The sequence below is a fragment of the Ranitomeya variabilis genome, chromosome 6, assembly GCF_051348905.1.
Source record: "Ranitomeya variabilis isolate aRanVar5 chromosome 6, aRanVar5.hap1, whole genome shotgun sequence".
NCBI classification, from domain to species: Eukaryota; Metazoa; Chordata; class Amphibia; order Anura; family Dendrobatidae; genus Ranitomeya; species Ranitomeya variabilis.
Genome location: NC_135237.1, coordinates 191,147,849 through 191,173,367, shown reverse-complemented (window position 1 = coordinate 191,173,367; position 25,519 = coordinate 191,147,849). Strand labels below are relative to the sequence as shown.

General features: G+C 42.2%; 1 protein-coding gene and 1 long non-coding RNA gene across 2 annotated transcripts in view; one reads left to right on the top strand and one right to left on the bottom strand.

The window, feature by feature from the left end:
* Positions 1 to 19,697, top strand: part of LOC143782180 (uncharacterized) — a 28,978-nt gene extending 9,281 nt beyond the window's left edge. Inside the window, exon 3 of the long non-coding RNA XR_013216882.1 lies at positions 19,548 to 19,697. This is a non-coding gene — a long non-coding RNA (uncharacterized LOC143782180). The remainder of the gene's footprint in view (positions 1 to 19,547) is intronic.
* ITGA9 (integrin subunit alpha 9) overlaps positions 1 to 25,519 on the bottom strand; it is an 823,989-nt gene that overhangs the window by 547,542 nt on the left and 250,928 nt on the right. Inside the window, exons 11-14 of the mRNA XM_077269347.1 lie at positions 17,275 to 17,369; positions 16,310 to 16,400; positions 10,998 to 11,043; positions 4,830 to 4,984 (exon numbers count right to left, since the gene is read on the bottom strand). Of these exons, the coding sequence (XP_077125462.1) occupies positions 4,830 to 4,984; positions 10,998 to 11,043; positions 16,310 to 16,400; positions 17,275 to 17,369 (387 nt within the window). The remainder of the gene's footprint in view (positions 1 to 4,829; positions 4,985 to 10,997; positions 11,044 to 16,309; positions 16,401 to 17,274; positions 17,370 to 25,519) is intronic.

Genomic DNA, 25,519 nt, shown 5'->3' with positions numbered 1-25,519 from the left:
GCCTCCAAGATAAACAGTTCATAAACTCTGACTTGTGGACAAAATATTTACACTGAAAGCGAACCCTTCCTGGTAACATACTCAAAAACAGAAATATTCGCTTAGATTTAGATAACTAAATGACAAAGGAGAAAACTGTAGATATAATACATCCACCCACACATTGTGCTAAGTAAGCAAGGAAGAAGAATGACAACCACACAAATATTATTTTACCTGGATAAACATTCAAACAAAAAAGTTATGGTTCACAGAAAAGACTAAATGTAACATTATTATATAGTCAAAAGTTTTCATTTACAAAAATACAAATAATGGAGTGGCATAACATAGTGTGGATATGAAACGTCTACACACCCGTTACAATGCAAGGTTTTAGTCATGCAAAAACATCATACCAAGAAGGATTTCAGAACTATTTGCACCTTTGTTACCCACAATCTGAACAAATCCATTATGAAACAAACGGAAATCAGTTTGATGGGGAACATATAAATAACAAAATTAAAATAATATGGTTGCATAAGTGTCTTTTGTAATTTTGGATGTGACTGTGTTCCAAATTAGCCAATCACATTTAAACTCTTGATAAATAGTTCGTACACGGCTGCCATCATGTTCATTGATTTTGATTCACCTCATTTAAGGTTTCTCTGTTCTAGTGGGGTTTTCCTGACATTTTCTTAGTTACATTTTACAACAAAAGCCATGGCCCATAATCGGCTTCTAACACCGCAAAGGGTTCCTATTGTTCAACGTTATTAGTCAAGAGAAAGGTACCAAAAAGTTTCAACAGCATTATATATACCATGAAATGCTGTAAAGACTGTCATGAAGAAGTGTCTGAAATTCAGCATAACAGTGACAATAACTAAAAAAGGACATCCCTGAAAAAATCATAAAACAAAAAAAAAAATTGGTATGGGAGGCTACCAAGAGGACTACAGCAACATTAAAGGAGCTGCAGGCATTTCTGGGAAGTAGTTTTGGATACTGCATGTAACAACTATCTCCCATATTCTTCGTTTGCCTGACCTTTGGAGTAAAGTGGCAAGACAAATGCCTTTTCTACCTTACGATTTGCCAAAACCTGCATCAAGTCTGTCAAGGGTGGGAAAATGTGTTATGATCTGATGAGACCAAGGTTGAACTTCTTGGCCATACTTAGGGTATATTTCCACGGTCAGGAAACGTTCAGGATTTGCTGCGGATTGGATGCTGCGTACATCCACAGCGTCCAATCAGCAGTGTCCAGATGTTACAGCATAGTGGAGGGGATTTTATGAAATCCCATCTCCAGCATGTGCGCACGGCCGCATCCGGTGGCCCTACGTAACCGGACATGCGGCGCATCTTTCCAGACTGCAGCATGTCTATTTATCTTGCGGAGATGCTCCATTTCAGCAAGATAAATAACACAGTCTATGAATACGATGCGGTGATTCCGCATGTGTTCAATGAACACATGCAGAATCACCGTGCGTACAACAGGGGGCGGTGTGTTATGACCCCAATGGCAGAGGGTCTCAGAAATAATTTCTAAGTCTGCAAACACAAAAAACCAGCTCATAGGGCAGTGGTAACTGAGCTGACCATATATCTAATCCTAGCACCACAAATAGCAGCAGCCGGGGAACGTGCCTACGTTGGTTCTAGACGTCTCGCGCCAGCCGGAGAACTAACTAACCCTAGAAGGGAAAAGAAAGACCTTTCTTGCCTCCAGAGAAAAGACCCCCGAAAGTTGGATACAAGCCCCCAACAAATAATAACGGTGAGGTAAGAGGAAAAGACAAACGTAAGAATGAGCTAGGTATTTAGCAAAGAGAGGCCCACTAGCTAATAGCAGAATATAGTAAGATGACTTATATGGTCAGCAAAAACCCTATCAAAATATCCACGCTGGATATTCAAGAACCCCCGAACCGTCTAACGGCCCGGGGGGAGAACACCAGCCCCCTAGAGCTTCCAGCAAAGTCAGGAATCACATTTAGTACAAGCTGGACAAAAAAAAGAGCTAAGCAAATAACCAAAACACAAAGAAGCAGGACTTAGCTTAATATTGCACGAACCGGACCAGCAGACAGGAGCAAACAGAAAGGATCTGATTACAATGATGCCAGGCACTGGACTAAGGATCCAGGAAGATTATATAGCGACACCCCTGGACTAACGACCCAGGTGGGTGCCAAACTGAGGAAAGACAATCCCAGAGTCATATCACTAGTAACCACAAGAGGGAGCCAAAAAGTCTAATTCACAACAGCGGTGCATTGGGCGGAGTGGGTTATCCGCTGTGTCCAAAGCAGAGAGCTTCTGGACCGTGGATACATACCATTACAAAAGGTCTGTTTGGAGCAAAGCTAACACTGCACAATGCCAAAAAATACCATTATCACAGTGAAGCATTGTGGAGGCAGCATTACACTTTGGAGCTGTTTTTCAGCAGCTGGAACTTGGTTTTAGTCAGGGTGGAAGGAAATGTGAGCAGTGCCAATTATCCGTCAATTTTGCAACAAAACGTCAAGGCCTGTGCTTAAAAGCTGAAGTTGAGGAATTTCACATTTCAGCATGACAATTATCCTAAGTATATGGAGCGCCCCCAGACGCAGGGCCGCGGGGTACTCGGTACCGGGCCTCTCTGTCTCGGTCCTGGGGTTGTCACGGTGGCTAGACCCCGTCCGTGACCCTGCTAAGGGGCGTCCAATGAAAGGTGTGATGCTGGTGCGTGGTGCGAGGTGTGATGAATAACGAGGACACAGGGTTGCAGTCTCTTTACCTCTTTACTGAAGGCTTCGGGATCCGCAATCCAGAGCACTGCTAACAGGGCTGGCTGAGACCGGCCGGTCCGAAGGCACATCCAGAGTTTCCTTTGCAGGTGGAAATAAGGTGCCTTCCTACTAGCGCCTGGGTGTTGTAGTACCACACTGCTGAGCACCACGGGATAGTCCTCACAACTGTTGTATCTGTTTCTGATGTTCTTTCTCTCTGTCCCCCAGATGATATGGCTAGGACGCACCCGTATGACGGGGTAGGCCTGGAGTTATTTTATAGGGACCCTAGAGACGCCCCTCTCCCACAATTGCCTCCGTTGTCTTCATTAGGTGATTTAGGTGAGGCAGCCAACCTATAATTAACTGCCCGGCCGTAGTTTAAAGTAATGCGTGGGGTCTCTTACTTTCTCGGCGTTCCGGCCGTCGGCTACGCGCCTCAGAAGGATGTTGCTGATCTTGAGGCACGACTCCTTCTGGTTCTATCTCCTTTGTGCTGTGATCCCGTTTCTCACTTCTCCACAATATGCTTCGCTTCGTGTCCTTTCTTAGGAGTTTGCTGCTGTAAGGCACAGGCACGGCTCCGTAACGATCTGTCCTTTTCTAGGCCTCTGTCAGGATCCCACCCCTGACAGATCCTCTCTCAAGCTCTTCCCAGCTACTTTCTCCCTCACTTCCTATCCAACCCCCAGTTTTACCCAAGTGTGAGGAGTGGCCTAGTAGATAGGGCCTTTTGCTCCCCCTGGTGGCCAGAGTGTGAAGTGTAATGTGTGTCTGTGATACCTGGTCAGGTGAACTCCGTTAGTGCCATCAGACATACCATCAGTCCCCTTAGTGGCGGAGCGACAGTACTGCAACGACCAGGACAAAAAATGGCTTTGCCAGAAGAGGATCATGTTTTTGGAATATCCCAGAGAGAGCTCAGACCCGAATCCAGTTGGAATATGTGGGTATACCTGAAGAGAGCAGTACACAGGAGGTGTCTTCGCAATCTGACAGATTTGGAGATGTATTGCAAGGAAGACTGGGCAAAGACTGTCAATTCTAGATGTGCCAGGCTGATAGATTCCTACCCAAGAAGACTGAATGCTATCATAAATTCAAAGGGGACTTCAACAAATTATTAGTGGGTGTGCATATTTATGCAACCACGTTATTTTCATTTTTATTGTTCATTTTCCAATCAAAAAGATTTCAGTTTATTTTTCAACGGAATTGTGCAGATTAAAGGTGACATTAAAGATGGAAAAAGACCTGAATGATTCTTCTTCGTATGATTTTTTTACTTAAAAACCCTCCCATTTTAACAGAAATGTGTCGAATTTTTATATCCGCTGTAGCTTGTCAATCCAGGTTGGAGGTAAGATATTCAATACATTTTAGCTTTAACAGTCTCTAAGGAAGTGCAGAATGTGGGTGTCACTTGGTATATTCCAGCACTACTCTGGATCCCACAGTACCAATCTGCAGGAAAGTAAACAGAAACTATATTGTCAGCTGCCAGGGGGGAAGGAGACTGGTTTTGCCCAGTGATTGCCTCTAGTGGCACCGATCTGTAGTAGTACCAAAAGGGAAATGCAGAAACAATAAAATTATGAAACCTTTGTTATAATAAAAGCACCACAAATTATTGTCAAATATCAGTACAAGATGCCTCATTAGGGCATCAACATTTAAAAACAAGGAACTAAAAAACAACTGGTTATTCTACCACGAGAAGGATTTGCTCATCTAGCTGAATGCAGTTATGAAGCTTGCAGCCATGATGGCGCATCTTGTATTCGAAAGAAAGTTAAAGGGAACCAGTCACTTCTAGAAATGCTGCTTACCTGCAAATATAGAGGTAACCTAATAAATAGCATCAAAGCAAACTATCTTCACAATCCAGAATAATTTGATATCACACCAAAATAAAAATCTAGTTCTTGCTATCTTCAAGTATAGTATGGTAGAGATGTCTTAATGTAACTGAAAGTGAGAGTAAATGTGGATTTGTAAAATACTTCTGGGTAGTCTTATAAAAAAAAATCAATGCTCATTGAAAACATAATTTATATTTACCTATTTCACCAGGAACACGCTTGCCACGAAACCGAAAACAGACAGTGACATTGACACAGTTGACATTTTGTGTCCCATCATGGCACTGTGGAGCAGTGATGTTAATTGCAGAAGGCAGGATTATTGAAGCATCCACAGTAATAACTGGTCTTGTCCTGATGCACAGAAGAAAAATAAGCAGGACAATATGTAAAGCCTCTGTAACAGTACTGTATAATATCAAAACTCAAAAAGGAAAATTACAACCAAAACGCAACGAAAAGGTATGTGCACACGTTGCAGATTTGTCTGCAGAATTTTGCACAGAATCTGAATCTCTTGGAAGAAAACGAAGGTAAAAATCCAAGCGTTTTTTATGCGTTTTTGCTGCATATTTGATGCGCTTTTTGTGCAGATTTTCATGCATTTTTTCATGCAGATTTGTCTGCATTTTTGTAACCTAAATAAAGATCTATTATTTAACAAAAACTAAAAGAATTGTGATGTCATTTCTTTGTCCAACCTCTTATGTTACATACTCTATTGAAGAATAATTTTTACACACACGCACAGACAGACAGACAGATATAGACAGACAGATAGAAGATAGATAGATAATAGATAGGAGATAAATAGATAGATAGATAGATAGATAGATAGATAGATAGATAGATAGATAGATAGATAGATAATAGATAGGAGATAGATAATAGATAGATAATAGATAGATAGGAGATAGATAATAGATAGATAGGAGATAAATAGATAGATACATAGATAGATAATAGATAGGAGATAGATAGATAGATAGATAGATAGATAGATAGATAGATAATAGATAGATCGATAGATAATAGTTAGATAATAGATAGATAAATAGATAATGGATAGATAATAGATACATAGAAAGATAGATAAATAATAAAATAGATAGATAGATAGATAGATAGATAGATAGATAGATAGATAACACCAAGGCCGATGTTTAGTAATGAACCTAATAAAATGGTACATAAATAGTTAAATAAAGACACACACACACACAAAATCTGCAAGCAATATCTTTAATTTAAAAAAGGGAAATAAATGGGGTGGGCTCCCACGCAATTTTCTGGGCCAGAGAGGGAAAGCCGATGGCTGGGGGCCGAGCTTCCCAGGCTATGAATCTCAGCCCGCAGCTGTATATTTAGCCTTTACTGGCTATTAAAATAGGGGACCCCCCAAAAAAAATGAAGTGGGGTCCCCCTATAATTCGTAGCCAGAAAGGCTATGCAGACAGTTGTGGGCTGATATTGGATATTGCCCTCCCAGCTACAAACACCAGCACTTAGCATCTCTCTTTCCACTGTCCTGTAGCGGTGGCATATGGGGTAATAGGGGGTTGATGTCACCTTTGATTATAAGGTGACATTAAGCCCGGTTAGTAATGTGGAGGAGTCAATAAGATATCTATCCATTACTAATCCTATAGCAGTGAAAGAACTAAATAAAGACACAGCCAGAAAAAAGTATTTTAATATTCACAATATTTAATATTCTTAATTTCACCATACTTACAACCACACCTAATTCCCCGATGCCCTCGATCACCTGCAAAAAATAAAAAATAATAAACCAACAGTATACTCCTTGTTCCGACACAGTCCAATTAATAGTGTCCCATGACGATCTCCCCGGATGATGTCACTGCTCTACAGTGCCTCCCACGATGCACTGACAGGAGATAATGGCTCCTGCAGTGCATCGCTGAAGAGGTTACCTGAGTTCAGGCTCACTTTACGGCAATGCTGCATGGGAATTTTCTCACACAGCTCTGCTGGTGAGAGAATGAACTCGAGTGACCTCTCTCCCGGCAGCGGCGGAGAGATACATCATGGAGGATTACCTCCGCCTGTCAGTTCATCGCGGAGGCCCTGTAGAGCACTGACATCGCCCGATGTCACTGTTCTTCTACAGGGGAGATCATCGTGGGACACTCGCTATTAACTGGACTACGGCGGAGAGGTATAGATTGGTTTATTATGTGGTTTTCATGACAGATCGACGGCTTCCGGAACTAGGTGATTAGTATGTACTGTATGTCATATGTTGTATGTACTGTCTGTAATGTATGTCCTGTATGTCTGCTGTATGTTTGGTATGTTTTTTTTTTACTGAACACATGCATTGTCTGATGGGATTACTTTCCCATCATCGGCAATGCTGTCACTGTGAGCATTCATAGCCGGATGGGAGCAGTAGTCCCATCAGACAATGGCTGCTTAAACAGACCCACACACACACAGGGACACAAGCACACACACACAGACCCACACATACAAGCAGACCCCCGCACACAGACACGCACATAGTCTCCACCCACACACAGCATCTGACCACACTCCACCCACAAACTTCCCTCCTCCCGATCTGCAGCGTTTCTCACAGCCACATCTGCAGCAAATTATCAGATCTTTTTTACACCTGCGGTTTTGCTGCGGAGGTGCCTGACTCAATGGAAGTAAATGGGTGCAGAAATGCTGCAGATCCGCAAAAAGAATTGACATGGTACGGAAAATAAAATGCTGCATATCTGCGCGGATTGTTCCGCAGCATATGCACAACAATTCTTCATTTCACATAGAATAACACTGGTAGAGCACTACACTGTGGATTTGATGCAATTCCACGGATCCAAAAATGCTGCGGATTCACATCAAAATCCACAATATGTGACCATAGCCTTACAGAACATACCTTTCCGGGAAGAGACATTTAAACATGTAATACAGATAACGTCTGCCAGGACAACGTCATTTATATTGGTTTAGACGTTACAATATATTGTCCATATGTTCTAACTCATCAATGTTGTGATGACCATGTAGTCGTGTCTTGGTAAGAAGTAAGTAGGGTTGAATCTGCAAGACATTTTTCCTAAAAACAACTAATTTTATGCTGTTGTCAACTTGCTTAGCACCCAAACCCATGCCCAAGTCAGTCTCACAATGGAGGTATCACATCTTAAAAGGTTTCTACCAAGTTGGTAAGTTATCACTGATTGCTGGGTGTCCCACTGCTGGAATGCCCAACTTCCCATAAATGGGGCTCTGAAAAGCCTTGTCTGAAAGAAGCAGAAGTGAAGCATCATGGGGACTATCTCTAGCAGGCCCTTAGACAATGAATAGAGTGGTGGTGCTTGACCCAGTGGTGGTGGTTCTCGACCCATATTTAATTCATACCAGGCTTTGCATCGTTCTAGGGATTGATGGTTGTCTCTGCTGTTAGACTCGGCGTATCAACCAATAAATAGGTAATACCTTGCCAAATTCATACAAACCTCAATGACAAAACGCTCATATTTGCATAAAAAAATAAAATGTGGTTTGCAGTATCTGTCATTTTGATTAAAAAAAATCATGTTGCATGTTGCATTTTAGTGATCCTTAGCAAGGAACAGTAGCAAAATTATGTTTGAGCTTTAGAGAAAAAGAAAAGTGAGCTCCGAGTCCTTAATGAAGTTGACTCCTGACTGAACTTCCTTCAAAAAAGGTAGGAAAAGCAAAAAGAAAGTGTAACTCAACAGAATCTGCTATGCTGTGAGAACTAGGCTACAACACTAAGGTTTCCAACATCCCCACTTGTAGTTACGTTTCTGATTCCGAGTGTATTGTCGTCAACATCCTCGTGCATCATCCATATCACCAGGAAGGGGAAAGATCAGCAAACGAATGACAAAGAACTTGGCAGCCTTCCAGGCGTTCTCACCCCAAGAGGATAAGATGCTTAATGAAACTCAATTTCCGTAATTGTTTGTATGAGCCAAGCAGGAAAATTGCACAAATTACAAGTCAGATTCAGCACAGTAATCTCAGGAGAGCGGCTAATGCAATTCACGGCCTCTCTACAAAGATTTAACTCCCTTGGACTAAAAAAATGTAAAGAAAATGAAATTCGGCATGTCTGACAGCCAAAGCTCAAAGGATAGTTCAAAGAAAGAGTAAAGAGCAAGATCGGAGACACTCAGGTTTCAGCACAAGAGATTTGGAAAGGGTTGGAAGGTCATCGGCTGCTTGTCTCCTAATGACTGAAACATTATTTGTCTTTGGAAGTTCTGTGAAGACTCACAAGTGTAAGGTCCATTTACAGCTGCACTGATTATTGTGAAGGAGAGTTCTAGGATAATCTCACAGTCTCACCAGACTGCCCATCACCTGACAATCAAGCTTACTGCTTGTTCCTCAGATGAAACGTTATTTTGGTCAGCGCAAAAGAACAACATTTTTGGCAGCACATCATCCTGTGTTAACATCGCATCTTATGCACACTGAACCATCTATTACAGATCATTCAGTGCGCAACTGAAGTGTGTTCTCCCTGTGTACAAAGACTATTAAGTGACCACCTTAAATATTAACCGATCAGTGATCACTTGCTGCAAAATTGTGTAATGTAAACAGATCATGCTACAGACTGACAGATAGATAGATAAAGTATGGGATAGATAGATAGATATGGGATAGACAGATAGATAGATAGACAGATAGATAGATAGATAGATAGATAGATAGATAATAGATAGATAGATAGATAGATAGATAGATAGATATGGGATAGATAGATAGATAGATAGATAGATAGATAGATAGATATGGGATAGATAGATAGATAGATAGATAGATAGATAGATAGATAGATAGATAGATAGATAGATAGATAGGTATGGGATAGATAGATAGATAAATATATAGATAGATATGGGATAGATAGATAGATAGATAGATAGATAGATAGATAGATAGATAGATAGATAGGTATGGGATAGATAGATAGATAGATAGATAGATAGATAGATAGATAGATAGATAGATAGATATGGGATAAATAGATAGATAGATAGATAGATAGATAGATAGATAGATGATAGATATGGGATAGATAATAGATAGATATGGGATAGATAGATAGATAGATAGATAGATAGATAGATAGATAGATAGATAGATAGATAGATAGATAGATATTAAAAAAATGGAGGCAGCACACCATTCAGGGTCTAAGTTAGAAGTGCTTAATTTAATAGCCCATCACAGCTGCATCTCTATACATCTTGTGATAACAAAAACTGAAAAAAGACATTTAGTAATCTTTACAATCTGTTCCTTTCATGGAATATTTAATGTGCTAATTTTATACATTTGTTATGCATAGTTGCATGCATTATATAAAAATGTGACACAAATAATAGAAAATAATGAGATGTAACATGGGAAATAGCTTTTGTTAATCACTAAAACAATACATATCAATAATAATATAACAGCATTAGGCTTCTATAAAGAATCAAGAAAATGTTAATAAAATGTAAAAGGCAGAATACTACAACAAAGTAGGGATATGAGATCCAGTCATATGAAGAGCAACACAAAGTGTAAGAAAATGAAACAGGCACGTCTTTATGTGAATATCAAAGGATGGGGACGGAAACCAGAAGGGGGTGAATTTTCAGTAAATATCACTCTTCTTATAGTCATCACACCTGAACAGCCCCCATACACATAAAACAAATGTCGGCTGAACCAGACGCTCGTGATGGGTTCGGCTGACAATCTATTGTGTATAGGGCGCCGGCTGTCGGATGGTCAGGAGAGACGTCCGTCGTGCATGCCCGATTTCGGACTGCTGATCACATTGTTCTCAGGGACATAAGCAGCTGGCCGATGTGTCAGTCGGCAGGAGCACTGAGCCAAGAGAATGCTCCTCTGTATCAAAGAGTTGGCTGCGATGCCTGCCGGCCAAATGATCGACCAAAGCAACATGCAGCCAACACCCATGTAAGGTGTATGGCCGGCTTTAGGCCCAGACCTGAATGGGACAGTGAGCAAGGAGTATTATGAGCCAAGAGATTTCTTTGAAAGTATGTTATGTTACCACATTGACCCCCCGATCTTAATAGATTCCATGGTTTATGAACATCGAGTCTACACTGATTGCGATTGATGTAAACCTCCCTGACCTGAGCTAAATTATGTACATACAGACCAATTGTCATTGCATATCTGCTAATAAAAAGATATGTCTTGGCAGTACATGAGCTAAATGCAAGACATCTGTCTCATGAATCCCAAAACTATAGCAATGCACTTAATTATTAGTGATTTATGAGTCCATATTTATTTGCATATTTCTGTATGAAGGATTTCTTCTCACCTTAGTAGCACCACACTGTCTGACATAAAAGCCCCGATAGTCACATCTGAAAACAAAAACACAAATGATCAGATATAAATAATGGCTACTGTAATAAATGACAAAAGTCAAGGTGACTTAACCTTGTAAGGCAGCTAAGTAGCTCATTAGTCCCCTAGCAATCCCTGTTCATCTAAATGGAGTCATAAGGTCAGCAGTAGGGGGTACGTCACAGCCATCCTGAGCCATAATGTACAAGCAGGGTTTATAACCAGCATCACATACACCAAGGGGAGCAGACTAAATCTACACCAAACAAGAGAGCACAGGGCAATGGAAAGTGCTGCCTGAGCTTATTATAATCCATAGCGTATGGCACATTAGGAAACTAGAAGATTTCTTCTTTCCACATCAATGAAGGAACGTGCTCCTACTCCTATGTCCTGGTGTGTTCTTCACATATCGTGTTAAGCTTTGCCTGATGAAGTACCTACACTACAAGTACTGGGACACCTACACATCAGACCCACACAAGTGTTTGTGACATCCCACTCTAAATCTATAGATGTTAATATGGAGTCAGTCTCCCTTTACAGCTATGACAGTTACATTCTTCTGGGGAGGATTTCTACAAGAATATGGAGGATGACTACAGGATTTTTTTTCCATTCATACAGAAGAGCAGTTGTGAGGTCAGACACTGATGTTGGACCAGTATCATCTGATTACAACTTATTCTTTTACATATATTTGTAAATGCAGACTACGGGCAATGGGATTGAACAAAACGGAATTCAGTGATGAAGAGGTGGGTCCCAATACTTCTGTCCATATAGTACATGTAGTCTGCTTACGATTTGTCATCATCTTTTCAGTGTCATTAAAAGTTAACAACTACTGAGGATTCTTAAAGGGAACCTGACAGCTGTACATGCTGCCTGGTCCATGAGTAACGTATCAGACACTGGCTGTACTATTTCAGCCACATATGTTTAACTCTGAAACACTGAAGAGTTTCAAATAAAACCACACTTTAAAAGCCGCAGGGGACCAAGCGACGCTGGAGACAAGAAGGACAGGCGGGTCCCAGGCGGCTTCTCCCTGCCCGCTCCCCTTGAGTGATAACTCTCTCCTTATACAGTGGGTACGGAAAGTATTCAGACCCCCTTAAACTTTTCACTCTTTGTTTCATTGCAGCCATTTGGTAAATTCAAAAAAGTTCATTTTCTACAGAGATGTAGACATTTTTGCATATTTATTAAAAAAGAAAAACTAAAATATCACATGGTCATAAGTACTCAGACCCTTTGCTCAGACACTCATATTTAAGTCACATGCTGTCCATTTCCTTGAGATTCTCCTTGAGATGGTTCTACTCCTTCATTGGAGTCTAGCTGTGTTTAATTAAACTGATAGGACTTGATTTGGAAAGGCACACACCTGTCTATATAAGGCTACTTTCACACATCCGTCGGTACGGGGCCATCGCAAACCGTCGGCCCGACGGACGATGTGCTAAATGTAGCACAACGTGGGCAGCGGATGCAGTTTTACAATGCATCCGCTGCCCATTGTGAGTTCCAGGGAGGAGGGGGCGGAGTTTTGGCCGAGCATGCGCGGTAGAAAATGGCGGACCCGACGCACAAAAAACGTTACATTGAACTTTTTTTGTGCGTCGCGGCCGCCAAAACACGACACATCCGTCGCACAACGGATGCGACGTGTGGCCATACGTCGCAATGCGTCGCTAATGCAAGTCTATGGAGAAAAAACGCATCCTGTGGGCAACTTTGCAGGATGCGTTTTTCTCCAAAATGACGCATTGCGACGTACGCCATAAGACGGAAGTGTGAAAGTAGCCTAAGACCTCACAGCTCACAGTGCATGCCAGACCAAATGAGAATCATGAGGTCAAAGGAACTGGTCAAGGAGCTCAGAGACAGAATTGTCGCAAGGCAAGGCACAGATCTGGCCAAGGTTACAACAGAATTTATGCAGTACTCAAGGTTCCTATGAGCACAGTGGCCTCCATAATCCTTAAATGGAAGAAATTTGGGACCATCAGAACGCTTCCTAGACCTGTCCGTCCAGCCAAACTGAGCAATCGTGGGAGACGAGCCTTGGTGAGAGAGGTAAAGAAGAACCCCAAGATCACTGTGGCTGAGCTTCAGAGATGCAGTAGTATGATGGGAGAAAGTTCCACAAAGTCAACTGTCACTGCAGCCCTTCACCAGTCGGGCCTTTATGGCAGAGTGGCCTGCTGAATCCTCTCCTCAGTGCAAGACATATGAAAGCCCGCATAGAGTTTGCTAAAAAACACACGAAGGACTCCCACACTATGAGAAATAAGATTCTCTGGTCTGATGAGACGAAGATAGACCTCTTTGGTATCACAGCCGCTGTGCCTGCCTGCTGGTCACTTACGGGGTCCGCCACGGTCCGCCCTCTCGCTGTGGGTTTCGGTCCCTCTGGCTTCTCTCCTGGGTCCTGGCGCACTGTCTCTACTCAGTCCTGAAGTGTCTCTCCTTGGCTTCCGCTCACACGCTCTTCCCAGTGTCTGCGCATGCGCCGGGTCCCTTAAAGGGCAACCGCGCATTACTTCAGTAATTTTATGCCTTTGGGTGCCTCTGCTCAGTAAATCACGGCAGCCAATCAGGTGAATCATGGGATATTTCTGGACACCTCCTCTAAGGGGAGGTGCCTGGTTATTTACTTGCCACGCGCTCAGTAACCTTGGCCTTCGCTTGCTACCTCGTGTGCCCGCGCCCTAACTGCTATCCGTGTACACTTGCGCTGCCCTGCCTGCTACCGCACGCTCGTGTCTTACTAACTCATCATGTTCTCTATATACCAGTACCCCAGTATACTGCCCTGTCTGTATAATCCCCTTCCCGTGTTACGCCTTCTCTTTTCACAGCTGCCTCCGCTTCGATCTTCCAGTAGTCCCATTCAGACATCTGCTCCTGGTGTCCATTTCGCTCCAGTCTGGTTTCCTAGTATCCGTGCTCCCGATTCCTGCACCTCTGGATCCCACTTACTCCCGTTGTTCCACTCAGTTGCAGTCCCTGTCCACTGCTTGCGCCGCCCCTCTTGTTATCGGCTACCATGGTTCCAGTTACCTCTGGGCTTGTTCCTGACGATCTCTATATAGGGGTCGGTCTCCACTAGGCCACCTCACCCAGGGGTAGGTCTGTTCCACGGTCCAGAGGGTCCACTCTTAGCGCTCGCCTCCCTGCGGCATTACATTTGGTGATAATTCTAAGCGTTATATGTGGAGAAAACCAGGCAGTGCTCATCACTTGCCCAATACAATCCCAACAGTGAAACATGGCGGTGGCACCATCATGCTATGGGGGCATTTTTTAGCTTCAGGGACAGGATGACTGGTTGCCATTGAAGGAAACATGAATGCGGCTAAGTACAGAGATATCCTGGATGAAAAACTCTTCCAAAGTGCTCTGGACCTCAGACTTGGCCAAAGGTTCACCTTCCAACAAGATAATGACCCTAAGCACACAGCTAAAATAACAAAGGAGTGGCATCAGAACAACTCTGTGACCATTCTTGACTGGCCCAGCCAGAGCCCTGACCTAAACCCAATTGAGCATCTCTGTAGAGACATGATAATGGCTGTCCATCAACGTTCACCATCCATCCTGACGGAACTGGAGAGGATCTGCAAGGAAGAATGGCTGAAGATCCCTAAATGCAGGTGTGAAAAACTTGTTGCATCATTCCCAAAAAGACTCGTGGCTGTACTAGCTCAAAAGGGTGCTTCTACTCAATACTAAGCACTCAATGCTGAGAAAAGGGTCTGAATACTTATGACCATGTGATATTTTAGTTTTTCTTTTTCAATAAATTTGCAAAAATTTCTATATTTCTGTTTCTTTTTTCAGTCAAGATGAGGCGCAGAGTGTATATTAGTGAGAAAAAAATGAACTTTTTTGAATTTACCAAATGGCTGCAATGAAACAAATAGTGAATTGCCTAACAAACAGGGAATCCCCACATGTATTCAGGCTGTCTAGCAGCCACAAATCTCAGAGCACGCCGAAATACTTAGAGACCACCCGAGCATGCTCGGAGAAACTTGAGTAACGAGCATACTCGCTCATCACTAGTAATTGCATAACATCAGTGGAAAAAATAGGTTCTCTTATAAAACTGAAACAAACCCATGTGTATGTTAGAAGCAGGTTTAATGTGTATTTTTAAGCCAAAAAAGAAACTCCATGTGAACATATCCTAAAATGGGTGAAATCAATAGATTTGGAAGAAAGCAATCATTTGTTGGTGGATCTGAGAGACATTCTGGAGTCTAACTTCAGAGCTTTCGAGACGTACAGTAAAGTTTTTACTAAACGCCAGGTATACTTACTAACCAAACGTATAGTAACAATACTTAGCATATTTATTACTAGAGCGAGTGATGGCAACCATAAGCTGAAGCCTACTACACCACACCAGGCATATGTGTGATATGTATTCTCTGATGGCTTTGTGTTTAGTGAACACTTGCTAATAGTACAACCCACTGCTTTTATTCATCTCAGTATGTAATTTCTAGCTGACGGGTAATCCATTGTCTTCATGTTAGCAGAAACATTCTTGTGTGGCACAGCTTACAAATACCAGGGAGGAATGAAAAGTTTCCAGGCTCCTTTACCAGCTGAGTACGGATAGTTTTGTGACATATGTATATGGTGTATTATCCCAGGTCATACTAATGTAACATTAAACAGCTGTGCAGCGAAGGTAGATGAGAAGTGGCTCCATACAGTGCTAGAGAAAAATGGACACCAGTTGTATACATGTTCGGGTCTAGGACAATGGCAGCTGTTCAGCATCCTGTGTGTCAGGTATTACACCAAGAAAGCATAAACTTTGTGCTTCTCCCCAATCATATGGCAGCCATCAAACTCCAAAGTGGCATACTAAGAAGTGAAAAGGTTATCTGTCTGTAAATGGAGCAAAGAAACTGAAGTGTGTGTTAATACTGTCAAAAGAAAGACAAACAACATGTCAGCTTGGAATTCAGGGTAATAGTCAATGACTTGCTCCTAAACTCAGGCAGTAAGTGAACTCTACAGAGCTCATATACCAGCACCAGCAAAGTAAAAACATAAAAACACCTCTACAAGAAAAAATGAGAATTTTCTATCCTTTCTATAGCAATGGTTCATGATATAGTGTCAAAACTCGTAGATGTTTGTTCTATTGCGTCATTGTAGAACAAAGGCCTTTACCCAACGGTTATTGTCGGACAGTTATAAAATGACCGTGTCCTGAATACCTTTCATCTAAAAGACGCTGCAGCTTTTAAAACGTACCTACATAACCATTCTTGTCCATATCAATGCCTCCAGAAATGGACTGCCCAAACATCTTCAGAGTTGGGTTGAGTTTTCTTCCTGATATTCGCTAAGAAGATTAAAAGTAATATTAGTATGAGGATTTATTAAAGAAATGTTACTTTATTCTTTTAGTTGTACGGGAAATAAATGAAGCTTGGACTTAAAGCTGTTTTCCCAAGAACAAGGTACACTTTATTCAACAGATCTTAGAATAAAAATAAGTTTCACAACTGGATGTGGTAAAAAAATGTCCCTGTGCTGAGATAATCTTATACATGTGCCCCTGCTGTGTACTGTGTAATGGCTGTGTCTGACCATGCAGGAACATGGTCTGGTCATACCTCCTGGGCAAGAGAGGAAGAAAAAGAGTAAACAGACAGTACAGCATGAGATTACCCCTGCTGGTTTCGGTAAGGAAATTTTTTTCCCTGATTGTTTAAAAACTTGTTTTACTTCAAAGAAAGAATCAGCTGTGATCCCATGATATAATGTCTGTATACTCTTTTGCTTCCTCCCCTGCCCAGGAGATGTGGTATGATCAGACCATGATCCTGCATAAACAGACACATCCATTACACAGGGGCACATGTATAAGATTATTTCAGCACAAGTACATTTTTTAAACACATCCAATCGTAGACTTTTATTCTAAGATTTATTGATTTTAAAAAATGTACTTTATTGGTGGGGAAACCCCTTTAAGGATGGTAGAATTTTTGTGCACGCCTCAGAAAGGAGGACACTGTTGAAACTGAGGACAAAGTGTCTCCGTCTGCCTCATTAAAGTGAATGGCACCATCGGGAGTTCTAAGTGGATCCCATATTTCAGTACTTCAGACGGAAGCCCTGAAGGAGCCATTGACATGTGGCAAAAATGTCTGACAAGGTATATTTCACACTTTTGTGGAGTTTTTTTTTAAAAGACAACATAATACACCAACCATTGAATATTGAGGGACGATGCCATCTGCATCACCATGAAATATGTAGACAGCTCCTAAAAATTCATCTTCCTTTGGAGCTCCAATTGCAACATCTGCATAAAAGAGACAAAAAGGACACACATAGAATGCAACGTAATATAGATTGATGTGAAGGTTGAGTGTATTCACTGCTACATGATAAAGATTGATGCAAATAATGTGTGTACCCAAAGCTAGGTACTACAGACTGATGTAAATCATGTCTGTATGTATATGTATTACATGCATATAACAAAAAAGCTACACATATTAGGTATCTATCCTGCCAGATATCTGTCCAGCATGTATCAGGCACTGGCTGCATGAAATCAGTCAGAGGTATGTGAAGCTCTGAAACGCTGCAGGATTTCAGTGGGGACCAAGCAGTGTTTCACAGTAGGGACCGAGCAGCATTTTACAACAGGGACCAAGCAGGGACTGCCGCAGCGTTTCAGAGCAGGGAACGAGTAGCGCTCTAGACTAGCCGCACAGGAGGTTCCATCCCCAGTGGTTTCTACCTGTCCGCCGACCTGGAGTGACATGTTTCTGCCATCGCAAAGTATGTTTCTCTCTAAAACTCCGCAGTGTTTCAGAGAAAAATATACCTGGCTGAGTTCATACAGCCGGTGCCTGATACATGATGCCAATGGATTAGGCAGTAAGTATCAGCTGACAGGTTCACTTTAAACAATAAAAAATTTAGTAAAACAATTATTTTTGTATATTTGCTTTTCAAGAAAAGTTATATAAATTACACATTGATTAATCTGTACTCCAAAACAGAGCTAAACTATGACAATTTGTCCCACATAAAACAAAGCCTTATTCATTGAAGAATGAAAAAAACACAAATTATAACTGCTGCAAAGAAGAGAAGCAAAAATGAAAAATATTAGCAAGCCATTAAGATTCTTGCGTCTGTGTGTCCATCTCCAGTAGGCGCACACTCCCGAAAATGATGCATAACAGACCACACGTTGGCTCTGTTTGTACAATTACAGTCTATGGCATACGCCTGAATACCGGGTTTGGTCGCAAGCTCTGAGGGGGTCAACAAACGGGTGCCTGAACGCAATATGAAAGGACTCTAAGGGATTAAAGGGAACCTGTCACCCCCAAAATCTTTGGTAAGGTAAGCTCACCGGCATCAGGGGCTTATCTACAGCATTCTGTAATGCTGTAGATAAGCCGCCGATGTTACCTGAAAGAGGAGAAAAAGACGTTAGATTATACTCACCCAGGGACGGTCCCACTGCGGTCCAGTCCGATGGGTGACTCAGGTCCGGTCCGGCACCTCCTATCTTCATTCCATGACGTCCTCTTCGGGTATTTACGCCGCGGCTCCGGCGCAGGCGTACTTTGTCTGCCCTGTTAAGGGCAGAGCAAAGTACTGCAGTGCGCAGGCGCCGGAAAGGTCAGAGAGGCCCGGCGCCTGCGCACTGCAGTACTTTGCTCTGCCCTCAACAGGGCAGACAACGTACGCCTGCGCCGGAGCCGCGGCGTAAAGACCCGAAGAGGACGTCATGGAACGAAGATGGGAGGTGCCGGAGCGGACCGGAGACACCCATCCGACCGGACCGCAGCGGGACCGCCCCTGGGTGAGTATAATCTAATGTCTTTTTCTCCTCTTTCAGGTAACATCGGCGGCTTATCTACAGCATTACAGAATGCTGTAGGTAAGCCCCTGATGCCGGTGAGCTTACCTCACCAGCGATTTTGGGGGTGACAGGTTCCCTTTAAAGATGTCCCTTAGCTTCATTAATTCATTAATTTTTAGAACAATCTGATATATATTACAGACTAAAGAAACATGATAAGTCAGCAGCTGCAACAATTGTTTATTCTCTTTGCTGCAATGGAGTATCACAAGGATTTAACCGGTGAAATTTGGCATTAAAAACCCTTCCCTTATGCTGCGCTTACTCTCTACCTCTGCTCTCGGTGTCTGTTATTGTCAGCAGCGTTGATGTCATTTCGACTGCTCTGCAGCCAATCACTGTGATCTGGGGGTCTAAGCGGGTCGTACCGTTTAATCAGGCAGAGCCAGTGCGGAGCTGTCAGCGTCATGCCAAGACTGTAGACCATATCAGACCCTAGGACAGCAACATAGACTGAGCGCTAGATAAGGGGAAAGTATGTAAGAACAGTTTTTTTGCTTTTTTTAACCCCTTCACAACCTTTGATGCATATTTATCCCTGCTTTCCCTCAAATATAATGACTGATTTAATCAGCCGCCATGTCTCTTTCACAGATGCAGGTGGAGCAGTGCTTTCCAGAACAAACCGTTTTCTCCTGCAGCCTGATCATAGAGTGTAGATGTGCTATCATCGTAGATGGAAGAATACTGAAGGCCCCATAATGCCAAAATACTACCTGTATGAAGCCCAAACTGTGGCTGGGCTTCATAAGAGTCCAGTAATAACACAATAAAATGTAATTCTACAGCGAAAGCTTCCTGTCACAACTCTACTTATCAATGTGTCTGCATACAGTGAATGACAGTTCAGCTGTCCAACGGGATGCTGGGGTGTGTTGAGCTGTCAGTGTCTTGAGTGACAGTTTAGCCGTCCAATCAGGGTCAGGGCAAGCAGGGGCTTCATCCATGTGTCTCCTGTTCGGAGAAATTACATGGCTGTTTGGACAAATCTCTGCTATAGCTTTCTGCCAATTGTAGCCTTTCTCAAAAAGGTGTGTTTGTGCTTTGTGCTTCTAGTCTTGTATTCTGATCTTTGTTATTCAACGTTGGATTTGCCTTTGACCTTGCATTTGCCTAGCCCTTTTATCATGATCTGCTTCTTTCAAGGAATTCTAACCTCAGACTGTGACCTGACTACACCATTTTCTCACCCCTCTATCTATGACATACCCTCCTGGCTTTTGACTTCTGACCTCTTGGTTATGCAGCCACGCAGTTTTTCTGTGAGTAGTCACTAGCTTCACAATGCAATTGACCGATACATTTGTATTTTTGCCAGTATGGATCTGTTCACACGCTTTGTAACCAGGTGGCGATTCGGATGCAGATGAATCATCACAAAATCAGTTGCAGGGTCAGATAATTAGTTTGATGAAAACTTCCCATAGTTCTCCAGAGCCAGCAGTGGTTGTGACGTCAGTATCCTCTAATGTGCAGTTGGTTTCTCCCAAACCAGTAATGGCCTTTCCTGACAATATTCAGGGGAGAAAAACCTGTTTAGGGGGTTCAGTGAGAGCTGTAGGCTATTTGTTACCCAGCGAGCTCAATCATTATGAAATGAGTCTTAGCGGGTGGGAATAATCATGTCCTTAATGTGAGGGGGTCCTCAGACTTGGGAATTTTCTCTGTTCCCCCAAGACTCAGATTGGTCATCTGTTGATTTTTTTTTAAATTTTAGGGTTAATCTATGACGAACCTGACAGATTCCAGGTTACCAAGGCATAGATCATGAACCTGACATAGGAGGGCTGCACCGCTGAGGACTATAGCACTGAGTTCCGAAAATGGTCCACTGCAGTTCTGTGGAATAAAGCAGCTCTGAAGTGTCAGCTTTGTCAAGGCCTTTTGGATATACTTAAGGAGGCTCTGACTCTGCATAGTCCATCCTGTTCCTCAGAGGAGGCCATGGATTTTGGGAAAGGCGTGCTGAGCGACATGAGGTTTCAGTCATTTCCCCTGAATCTGGGCTACCTGAGGCAAAACCAATGGAAGTTGAAGCTGCCAGCTTTCGGACTATTGAGAGGAGACGTTGGCGATATTGGACTCTCCTTCTGCTGTGGTCCCGCTGGGCATTTTCTCAAGGACTGCTCTATACGCCCTCAAGCAAACAAGCCATTGGGAAAATGCCTAGTTCTGGGTAATTGTTGAGGAGCTCACTCAGACTTCCATGTACCTTTTTACACCACAGATAGTACTGCTGAATGTGGAACTACTTTTCCAAAACCTATCATTATCAGCTGTAGTTTTCATTGATTGTGCCAACTTCATTGATTCAGGAATGGTCCTATGATTAGGACTAGGGACAGTTAGGTTGGAAAGACATATTCAAATTGTTGACATTGACAGGACGCAGTTACTCCATAACCTTGTCCAGCTGGTAAGGGTAGAATTCAAACTTAAAGTAGTACCACTTCACACTCTGAGTCAATCTCCTGCTATGTTTTGAATAATTTGCCTGCTAGGTGGGTTTTCCATGGCTGCGTATTCACAATCCTGTTATTGACTGGTGTCGGAAGGATATTGTTAAGTGGAGTCCCAAATGTCATAAGAGATGTTTTAGTTCTGTACAAATTTGTTCTGTAAGTCTAGAGTATCTACCAGGGTAACTGAAAAACTTCTGAGATATGTTCTCGGAAAAAGAGGCAGAGATATTATCTCCCCATCATCTTTATGACTGGGCTATTACTCTTATCCCTAAAGCTAAATTACCTAAAGCTCACCTGTATAATTTGTCGGGTCCTGATCGTACCGCCATAAAAGAATATGTAAACGAACGTTTACGGAAGGGTAAATGTCTTGATCTTTGGGCTCTTTCTGTAGTGGTATCCCCAGTACAATGGTGGTTTTTACTCTTACCTCGAATTCCATGAGTTAAACAAAATTACGATTAAGAATACTTAGTCACTTCCACTCATCTCTGACCTCTGTAATCAGCTTACAAGGGCCAAATAGTTTTCTAGATATTATAGGGGCTTTATAACTTGATACACAACCGGAAGGGTGATAAGTTGAAAACAGCATTTTTCATGTCTGAGGGTCTATTTGAAAATCTTGTCATGGCTTTTGGGTTAACCAATGCACCAGCAGTTTTTCTAAACTCTATGAATGATATCTTCTCTTTTCTGATTGCATTGGAAGGTTTATTGTGGTATACCATGATGACATTCTAATTTTTCCCCTGATTTGAATTCACAGTATGAACATGTCTGTTTTGTTTTATAAAAGTTTAGGGAAAATTCTTTGTTTGCTAAATTGTAGAAATGTACTTTGCTCAAGAAATATTGATCCTTGGGATCATTGTATCAGCTCAAGCGTTTAAGATGGATCCTGGAAATGTGAAGGCCATAATTGGTTAGGTTCAACATTGTGACCTTAAACATTGCAAAATTTTTCTATGATTTACTACAGAAAGTTTATTAGGGTTTTTTCACAGATTGTTAAACCTATTGCTGATCTTGCACATAAGGGAGTATATCTTAAAGTTTGCTCGTCAGATGCTACTGGGGCCTTTAATAAACTGAATGAGTGTTTCACTTCCACTCCAATTTTAATGCAACCAGATCTCTGGAAAACGATCATTGTGGAAGTGGATGCTTCAGAGGTCAGGGTGGGGGCTGTATTATCTCAAGGTTCCTAAACTCTGATCAACTTGAGATCATGTGCATTTCTCTCTAGGAAATTTTCATCCGCTTAAAGAAATGATGATGTTGGGAATTGCGAGCTGCTCACTGTCAAATTAGCTTTTGAAGAACGGAGACTTTTTGGAGGCAGATAGTCATAAGGTCACTGTGGTGAAAGATCATAAAAATTTAGCTTATATTGAATCAGCTAAACGGTTAAACCCAACACAGGCCATTTGATCCTTATTTTTTTCTAGTTTCAATCTTTCTAGCACATTCAGGATGGGATCCAAGAATGTGAGGGTTGAGGACTTAACACTCAACCTTGATACAGTTTCTCCTCCAGAACCTCCATCCTCCATTTTTCTTCAGGGCATTGTGTTTTTTATGGAATCCCCGTAGTTGGAAAAGGGGAACCATAGAGTCCAGTTGTTCACTCCTTCCATTACTCTATAGAGATGGATGAACCCGAACAGTAAAGTTTGGCGTCTGTACCGAACACCTATTGTTCGGGCATGGACACAAAACATGGAATTCATCAGGAAGTCCATGTTACTGTTCGAATTCAGCCCCTCGAACATCGTGTGTTCCTCGCCCTGTCATGTGCATAACAGCGTGGCAAACACAACTTCTAATTGGTAGTAAAATCATTAACGCCAGTCAGACAGCCGAAGTTGCCATGCTGTCAAATAATAACGTGAGTCCACAGCTGTTATCGGAGATAAAAAGTTTACCTCCAGTCACTGTCATCAGCTGATGAGGCTACTACTTCCATCAGCCTATGCCTGCTGCTGTTAATATCAGCAAGAGCAGGCGGTGGCTGATGAGAGTATTCATCAGCCAGCGCCTGCGCTCTAAATAAATAATTTTTAAAAAAGGCGTGGGTTCCCATGTGTTTTTGATAATCAGCCAGGCAAAACTGACAGCTGGGGGCTGCAACCCTCATCTGTCAGCATTAGAAAGGCTAGTTATCAAGAATATAGGAGTCCCCACTGTTTTTTTTAATTATTAAAAAAAAATGGGGTAGGGTCCCCCCCCCATTTTTGACAATCAGCCAAGGTAAAGTAGACAGCTTGATGCTGGTATTCTCAGGCTGGCAAGGGTCATGGATATTGGCCCCCCAGCCTAAAAATAGCAGCTCGCAGCCACCCAGAAAAAGGAACATCTATTAGACGCGCCAATTCTAGTGCTCGGCTCTTCCCACTTGCCCTGCGGTGGTGGCAAGTGAGGTAATATTTGTGGGGTTGATGTCACCTTTGTATTGTCCGGTAACATCAAGCTCACGGCTTAGTTATGGAGAGGCATCTATAAGATGCCTACCCATTAGTAATCATATAGTTACAATAGTGTTCAAAATAATAGCAGTCCAATATGACTAACCAGATTAATCAATGTTTTTGGTATAAATTATATTACCACATGTCAAACAATATACCAGTTGGTGCAAAAACCAACAAACTCCATATTCATGATCTGCATGTTTTTGAGTCTGTGTATTAGAATAATTAATTAAAAGGGGTGTGTTCAAAATAATAGCAGTGTGGAGTTCAATTTGTTAGGTTGGGTTCGGGTCCGGGTGAAATTATGGTTTTGTAGGATGAGTTATGGGTGTTCTCAAGTAGAGGTGGTCATATGGAAACTTGGGGATGTTTGGAGCGAGGTTCAAAATAATATTGGGATGGCTCAGCTTTGCAAAAAACGGAAGGCCAATAGAAAACGTTAGACAGGTTCTATCTTTAATGCAGGTGATAAGGATTAGCTATCATCCAAAAACATTAAGCTGAAGTACTGCCAGTGAAGTTGGGTCCTAAATTTATTGGGCCATATGAGATTCTCGAGGTAGTAAATCCGGTGGCTTTTAATTTAAGACCTGCTCAGATCCTTCGCATCCCAAATGTGTTCTACAAATCCCTTTTAAAAGGAGTTTGTCCAGTTAGTGTGCAGAGGATCGTTGATTCTCGGCAGGTCCGGAATTCTCTCCATAGCTTATTCATTGGAGGGGATACGGACCCAAGGAGAGATTCTGGGTTCCAGCTTGTTCCATGAAGGTTGACTGCTCATGGCCTTCCATTGTAGGTTTCCTTTGAAACCTGATGGTCCGGTGGCCCTCCTGTCATGATTACACCTATCAGTAGTTCTCCTTAGAAGGAACAGTAATGCTTCTGAAAGTCTTCCCTTTACCCAGCTGGTCCACTCACTTAGTATTATTAGGAAGACAGGCCTTGTAGTTGGTTTCAGGACAGGCAGTCACGCTAACCACTTTTCACTCAGTGGCAGGGCATGTATACTTTTGCTAGCACTGACTAGTCAAAACTATCAGCGTTCTTCAGTCTCTTTGTATCTTCTATCTCTTTTCTGACACACACAACAGTTCCTTCTAGCAGTATACATGGTCATCCACTACTGCAGTAGTCTACATGTCCTCTTTCTTGTATGTCATCATATTAGTCCCTCACTATGCAGTATAGAACACCACAAGATTCTCTGATGGTGCTCACTCACTGCAACAATATTCCTCACTTACTCTTTCCTCCTCCTAAAATTCAATATTGGTCCTCCTTACCCAGCCAAGCCATGGCACAGCACTCATCAATGTAACAATCCCCTATATCAGCATCCTGAGCTGCAGGACACTGCACTGAATACTCCTGCAAAGTGACAACTGAAAATCAATAAGAGGGGGTCTCGATCCTCATTAATACACCAGCCTCAAAAATTATCTCTGAGAACTCCTAGCAGTCAAACTGCACAAATGTTTTCCGAATAGACTAGTATAGACTGATGAGTCATGACAGATCTACTTTAGGCTTTACAGCAGAAAAGCCTAAATGTATCTTGTGGTAAAACAGAGACATCAACAATCTCCACAAAATAACTAAATGTGATACTGTGTTGCGTATAGCCATA